The sequence below is a fragment of the Cyclopterus lumpus genome, chromosome 18, assembly GCF_009769545.1.
Source record: "Cyclopterus lumpus isolate fCycLum1 chromosome 18, fCycLum1.pri, whole genome shotgun sequence".
NCBI classification, from domain to species: domain Eukaryota; kingdom Metazoa; phylum Chordata; class Actinopteri; order Perciformes; family Cyclopteridae; genus Cyclopterus; species Cyclopterus lumpus.
Genome location: NC_046983.1, coordinates 410001 through 417500, shown reverse-complemented (window position 1 = coordinate 417500; position 7500 = coordinate 410001). Strand labels below are relative to the sequence as shown.

At 49.2% G+C, this 7500-nt stretch overlaps 1 protein-coding gene across 10 annotated transcripts in view; it reads left to right on the top strand.

The window, feature by feature from the left end:
• Nucleotides 1-7500, top strand: part of LOC117747639 (calmodulin-binding transcription activator 2-like) — a 33472-nt gene that overhangs the window by 18310 nt on the left and 7662 nt on the right. For all 10 annotated transcript variants that reach the window (XR_004611442.1, XR_004611436.1, XR_004611440.1 and 7 more), the window contains 7 exons: nt 23-101; nt 185-416; nt 501-707; nt 793-983; nt 5889-6070; nt 6159-6363; nt 6780-6851. Coding sequence is in view for 3 of the 10 variants with exons in the window: in XM_034557036.1 (XP_034412927.1) it covers nt 23-101; nt 185-416; nt 501-707; nt 793-983; nt 5889-6070; nt 6159-6363; nt 6780-6851 (1168 nt within the window). In the remaining 7 variants the exon portion in view is untranslated. The remainder of the gene's footprint in view (nt 1-22; nt 102-184; nt 417-500; nt 708-792; nt 984-5888; nt 6071-6158; nt 6364-6779; nt 6852-7500) is intronic.

Here is a 7500-nt window from a genome sequence, read left to right as displayed (position 1 = left end):
GTGTGTGTGTGTGTGTGTGTAGGAGTGTTAACAGCGACAGTCTGGACTTGGAACAGGAAGTTGATCCTCTCAACATCGACCACTTCTCCTGCACGCCGCTGGTAAAATACACGTTTAAAGTCCTGAGTCCTGATTGGCCAGGTGTGAGGTCAGCAGCAAGTGTGTGTGTGTGTGTGTGTTCCAGATGTGGGCGTGTGCTCTGGGCCACCAGAGGGCAGCAGCGCTCCTGTACAAGTGGAACAGTTCTGCTCTGGGGATCCCTGATTCGCTGGGCCGCCTGCCGCTCGCCGTGGCTCGCTCCCGAGGACACACCCTGCTCGCCACGGCGTTGGAGGAGCTGCACATGACGCCCCCGACAGGCACAGCGACCACGCCACAGCCGTCCCCGTGTCCCCCGTCCACCAGCCCCGACACAGGTGACCTGCTCAGCTTCACGCGGTCTTGTGACAGGATTCCTGTCCTCTGATTGGATCTAACAGTGTCTCTTCTCCCGCCTCCAGGTCTGAGCTCCTCCAGCAGCCTCCCCTCCCCAAGCGACCTCTCCTCCCCCTCACCGAGCTCCGCCTACTCCAGTGGCCCCGCCCCCATGGACACCTCCCCCTCCTCCCCCTCGTCTCTTTCTTCTTCCTCGCTGCCGGTCTCCCCTCCCTCCCCCCTCTCCCTCCCCCCTCTCCCTGTGTCTATGTGGGGGGGCCCTCCCAGTGCAGGTAACACCGGTACTGTTTGATGAATGAAGGACCTGGGACCTGGTCTGTTCCTGGACTGATCATCGCTGTCACTCATCCCTCGCAGGTTTGAACCCTGGAGGCTCCAGATACGCTTCGCTTCACCTCATGGACTACGAGAGCACCTCCCCCCCCCGACACCCCCCCACACACACGGCGGGGGGGCGGCGGCTGCACTCAGCGCTGGAGGAGCAGCTGCGGAGCTACACCGAGAACGAAGGCGAGGAAGAGGAGTTCCTGGAGGAGGAGGTGCTGCAGGTAGACTTTAGTCCTGATGTTAGACTTTAGTCCTGATGTTACTTTAGTCCTGGTGTTACTTTAGTCCTGGTGTCAGACTCTAGTCCTGATGTTACTTTAGTCCTGGTGTCAGACTTTAGTCCTGGTGTCAGACTCTAGTCCTGATGTTACTTTAGTCCTGATGTCAGACTCTAGTCCTGATGTTACTTTAGTCCTGGTGTCAGACTTTAGTCCTGATGTTACTTTAGTCCTGGTGTCAGACCTTAGTCCTGATGTCAGACTATAGTCCTGATGTTACTTTAGTCCTGGTGTCAGACTCTAGTCCTGATGTTACTTTAGTCCTGATGTCAGACTCTAGTCCTGATGTTACTTTAGTCCTGGTGTCAGACTTTAGTCCTGATGTTACTTTAGTCCTGGTGTCAGACTTTAGTCCTGGTGTCAGACTTTAGTCCTGATGTCAGACTCTAGTCCTGATGTTACTTTAGTCCTGATGTCAGACTCTAGTCCTGATGTTACTTTAGTCCTGGTGTCAGACTTTAGTCCTGATGTTACTTTAGTCCTGGTGTCAGACCTTAGTCCTGATGTCAGACTATAGTCCTGGTGTCAGACTTTAGTCCTGGTGTCAGACTCTAGTCCTGGTGTCAGACTCTAGTCCTGATGTTACTTTAGTCCTGGTGTCAGACTTTAGTCCTGGTGTCAGACTTTAGTCCTGATGTCAGACTATAGTCCTGATGTTACTTTAGTCCTGGTGTTACTTTAGTCCTGGTGTCAGACTTTAGTCCTGATGTTACTTTAGTCCTGGTGTCAGACTCTAGTCCTGGTGTCAGACTCTAGTCCTGATGTTACTCTAGTCCTGGTGTCAGACCTTAGTCCTGATGTCAGACTATAGTCCTGATGTTACTTTAGTCCTGGTGTCAGACTCTAGTCCTGATGTTACTTTAGTCCTGATGTCAGACTCTAGTCCTGATGTTACTTTAGTCCTGGTGTCAGACTTTAGTCCTGATGTTACTTTAGTCCTGGTGTCAGACTTTAGTCCTGATGTCAGACTCTAGTCCTGATGTTACTTAAGTCCTGCTGTCAGACTCTAGTCCTGATGTTACTTTAGTCCTGGTGTCAGACTCTAGTCCTGATGTTACTTTAGTCCTGGTGTCAGACTTTAGTCCTGGTGTTATTTTAGTCCTGGTGTCAGACTCTAGTCCCGATGTTACTTTAGTCCTGGTGTCAGACTCTAGTCCTGGTGTCAGACTCTAGTCCTGATGTTACTCTAGTCCTGGTGTCAGACTCTAGTTCTGGTGTCAGACTCTAGTCCTGGTGTCAGACTCTAGTCCTGATGTTACTTTAGTCCTGGTGTCAGACTCTAGTCCTGGTGTCAGACTCTAGTCCTGGTGTCAGACTCTAGTCCTGATGTTACTTTAGTCCTGGTGTCAGACTCTAGTCCTGGTGTCAGACTCTAGTCCTGATGTTACTTAAGTCCTGCTGTCAGACTCTAGTCCTGATGTTACTTTAGTCCTGGTGTCAGACTCTAGTCCTGATGTTACTTTAGTCCTGGTGTCAGACTCTAGTCCTGATGTTACTCTAGTCCTGGTGTCAGACTCTAGTCCTGATGTTACTTTAGTCCTGGTGTCAGACTCTAGTCCTGGTGTCAGACTTTAGTCCTGATGTCAGACTATAGTCCTGATGTTACTTTAGTCCTGGTGTTACTTTAGTCCTGGTGTCAGACTTTAGTCCTGATGTTACTTTAGTCCTGGTGTCAGACTCTAGTCCTGGTGTCAGACTCTAGTCCTGATGTTACTCTAGTCCTGGTGTCAGACTCTAGTCCTGGTGTCAGACTCTAGTCCTGGTGTCAGACTCTAGTCCTGATGTTACTCTAGTCCTGGTGTCAGACCTTAGTCCTGATGTCAGACTATAGTCCTGATGTTACTTTAGTCCTGGTGTCAGACTCTAGTCCTGATGTTACTTTAGTCCTGATGTCAGACTCTAGTCCTGATGTTACTTTAGTCCTGGTGTCAGACTTTAGTCCTGATGTTACTTTAGTCCTGGTGTCAGACTTTAGTCCTGATGTCAGACTCTAGTCCTGATGTTACTTAAGTCCTACTGTCAGACTCTAGTCCTGATGTTACTTTAGTCCTGGTGTCAGACTCTAGTCCTGATGTTACTTTAGTCCTGGTGTCAGACTTTAGTCCTGGTGTTATTTTAGTCCTGGTGTCAGACTCTAGTCCTGGTGTCAGACTCTAGTCCTGGTGTCAGACTCTAGTCCTGGTGTCAGACTCTAGTCCTGATGTTACTCTAGTCCTGGTGTCAGACTCTAGTCCTGGTGTCAGACTCTAGTCCTGGTGTCAGACTCTAGTCCTGATGTTACTTTAGTCCTGGTGTCAGACTCTAGTCCTGGTGTCAGACTCTAGTCCTGGTGTCAGACTCTAGTCCTGATGTTACTTTAGTCCTGGTGTCAGACTCTAGTCCTGGTGTCAGACTCTAGTCCTGATGTTACTTAAGTCCTGCTGTCAGACTCTAGTCCTGATGTTACTCTAGTCCTGGTGTCAGACTCTAGTCCTGATGTTACTTTAGTCCTGGTGTCAGACTCTAGTCCTGGTGTCAGACTTTAGTCCTGATGTCAGACTATAGTCCTGATGTTACTTTAGTCCTGGTGTTACTTTAGTCCTGGTGTCAGACTTTAGTCCTGATGTTACTTTAGTCCTGGTGTCAGACTCTAGTCCTGGTGTCAGACTCTAGTCCTGATGTTACTCTAGTCCTGGTGTCAGACTCTAGTCCTGGTGTCAGACTCTAGTCCTGGTGTCAGACTCTAGTCCTGGTGTCAGACTCTAGTCCTGATGTTACTTTAGTCCTGGTGTCAGACTCTAGTCCTGGTGTCAGACTCTAGTCCTGATGTTACTTTAGTCCTGGTGTCAGACTCTAGTCCTGGTGTCAGACTCTAGTCCTGATGTTACTTAAGTCCTGCTGTCAGACTCTAGTCCTGATGTTACTTTAGTCCTGGTGTCAGACTCTAGTCCTGATGTTACTTTAGTCCTGGTGTCAGACTCTAGTCCTGGTGTCAGACTCTAGTCCTGATGTTACTCTAGTCCTGGTGTCAGACTCTAGTCCTGATGTTACTTTAGTCCTGGTGTCAGACTTTAGTCCTGATGTTATTTTAGTCCTGGTGTCAGACTCTAGTCCTGATGTTACTTTAGTCCTGGTGTCAGACTTTAGTCCTGATGTTATTTTAGTCCTGGTGTCAGACTCTAGTCCTGATGTTACTTTAGTCCTGGTGTCAGACTCTAGTCCTGGTGTCAGACTCTAGTCCTGATGTTACTCTAGTCCTGGTGTCAGACTCTAGTCCTGGTGTCAGACTCTAGTCCTGATGTTACTTTAGTCCTGGTGTCAGACTCTAGTCCTGGTGTCAGACTCTAGTCCTGATGTTACTTTAGTCCTGGTGTCAGACTCTAGTCCTGGTGTCAGACTCTAGTCCTGGTGTCAGACTCTAGTCCTGATGTTACTTTAGTCCTGGTGTCAGACTCTAGTCCTGGTGTCAGACTCTAGTCCTGATGTTACTTTAGTCCTGGTGTCAGACTCTAGTCCTGGTGTCAGACTCTAGTCCTGATGTTACTTTAGTCCTGGTGTCAGACTCTAGTCCTGGTGTCAGACTCTAGTCCTGATGTTACTTTAGTCCTGGTGTCAGACTCTAGTCCTGGTGTCAGACTCTAGTCCTGGTGTCAGACTCTAGTCCTGATGTTACTTAAGTCCTGCTGTCAGACTCTAGTCCTGATGTTACTTTAGTCCTGGTGTCAGACTCTAGTCCTGATGTTACTTTAGTCCTGGTGTCAGACTCTAGTCCTGGTGTCAGACTCTAGTCCTGGTGTTACTCTAGTCCTGGTGTCAGACCTTAGTCCTGATGTCAGACTATAGTCCTGATGTTACTTTAGTCCTGGTGTCAGACTCTAGTCCTGATGTTACTTTAGTCCTGGTGTCAGACTCTAGTCCTGGTGTCAGACTCTAGTCCTGGTGTCAGACTCTAGTCCTGATGTTACTTTAGTCCTGGTGTCAGACTCTAGTCCTGGTGTCAGACTCTAGTCCTGATGTTACTTTAGTCCTGGTGTCAGACTCTAGTCCTGGTGTCAGACTCTAGTCCTGATGTCAGACTCTAGTCCTGATGTTACTTTAGTCCTGGTGTCAGACTTTAGTCCTGATGTTACTTTAGTCCTGGTGTCAGACTTTAGTCCTGATGTTACTTTAGTCCTGGTGTCAGACTTTAGTCCTGATGTCAGACTCTAGTCCTGATGTTACTCTAGTCCTGGTGTCAGACTCTAGTCCTGGTGTCAGACTCTAGTCCTGGTGTCAGACTCTAGTCCTGATGTTACTTTAGTCCTGGTGTCAGACTCTAGTCCTGGTGTCAGACTCTAGTCCTGATGTTACTTTAGTCCTGGTGTCAGACTCTAGTCCTGGTGTCAGACTCTAGTCCTGGTGTCAGACTCTAGTCCTGGTGTCAGACTCTAGTCCTGATGTTACTTTAGTCCTGGTGTCAGACTCTAGTCCTGGTGTCAGACTCTAGTCCTGATGTTACTTAAGTCCTGCTGTCAGACTCTAGTCCTGGTGTCAGACTCTAGTCCTGATGTTACTCTAGTCCTGGTGTCAGACTCTAGTCCTGGTGTCAGACTCTAGTCCTGGTATCAGACTCTAGTCCTGGTGTCAGACTCTAGTCCTGATGTTACTCTAGTCCTGGTGTCAGACTCTAGTCCTGGTGTCAGACTCTAGTCCTGGTATCAGACTCTAGTCCTGGTGTCAGACTCTAGTCCTGGTATCAGACTCTAGTCCTGGTGTCAGACTCTAGTCCTGATGTTACTCTAGTCCTGGTGTCAGACTTTAGTCCTGATGTTAGACTTTAAATCTTGACATCACACGTCTTGACTTCCTGTTGCTATGTTTACCCAACAGGTCGGCATGGCGACGCTGGCGGAGCAGATCCTCGAGGCGACGCCTGAGCGAATCAAACAGGAGGACTTTGCACAAGGGGCGGAGTCACCGCTCAGAGACAAGCGGGACAAGCCCGCCATACAGGACACCTGGCTCGCTACCTACCTCGACACGGTCGACGCCCACACACACTCCCCGCCGAGGTAAGCCTCCAGAGTTACCAGTGCATTATGGGTATTATCACAAGGGCAGAACACAGGTCTCTAGATGTGTGTTTGCGTGCGCTTGCAGGCGGGTGTGTCCACCCTCGTCCCTCAGTGCGCTGGCCCTCCAGAGGCTCCGCCCCCCCTCCTCCGCGGCGTGGGCGGAGTTCTTGAACGCCTCGGTCAATGGGAAGATAGAGAGAGACTTCGCCCTGCTAACGCTGACGGACGGAGAGCAGCGGGAGCTGTACGAGGCTGCCCGCATCATCCAGAGCGCCTTCAGGAGATACAAGGTACAAGTACACGCTGGTACACTGCTGAAAGAGTGTACAAGTACACGCTGGTACACTGCTGAAAGAGTGTACAAGTACACGCTGGTACACTGCTGAAAGAGTGTACAAGTACACGCTGGTACACTGCTGAAAGAGTGTACAAGTACACGCTGGTACACTGCTGAAAGAGTGTACAAGTACACACTGGTACACTGCTGAAAGAGTGTACAAGTACACACTGGTACACTGCTGAAAGAGTGTACAAGTACACACTGGTACACTGCTGAAAGAGTGTACAAGTACACGCTGGTACACTGCTGAAAGAGTGTACAAGTACACACTGGTACACTGCTGAAAGAGTGTACAAGTACACACTGTCAGGCTGCTGTGTGTACTGTGATGTCACAGCTACTGAAAGTGTCCTCGTCTGTCTTCAGGGTCGGAGGTTAAAGGAGCAGCAGGACATGGCTGCTGCCGTCATACAGAGATGCTACAGGAAATACAAACAGGTGTGTGTGTGTGTGTGTGTGTGTGTGTGTGTGTGTGTGTGTGTGTGTGTGTGTGTGTGTGTGTGTGTGTGTCTGTGTGTGTGTGTGTGTGTCTGTGTGTGTGTGTGTGTGTGTGTGTGTGTGTGTGTGTGTGTGTGTGTTATTTGACTTCCAGCTTCACTAACATTGAACTAACCCGCTGTCTCCCTCTCTCTGGCTAGCTAACATGGATAGCTCTGAAGGTAATATAGCAGACCAGTAGATGGAGTGTGTGTGTGTGTGTGTGTGTGTGTGTGTGTGGGGTCAGCACACAGGTTGTGTTTCAAGTGGCGTGAATGTGTTACGTCGTTGATGTCTGATCTCAGACAACGTGGCCAAAAGTATGTGGACAGCTGATCATGATGATGGTTTGATTGTGATTGTTGTTATTGTGATTGTTGTTATTGTGATGGTTTGATCGTGTTGATGGTTGTGAGTGCAGGACAGAACCGAGGCGTCCACATGTGGTGTCAGTCATAGATGATCGATGGTCCAGAGGGCCGATATCAACCTTATTGATAAGAGCAGTAACCAGATGATCGATGGTCCAGAGGGCCGATATCAACCTTATTGATAAGAGCAGTAACCAGATGATCGATGGTCCAGAGGGCCGATATCAACCTTAATGATA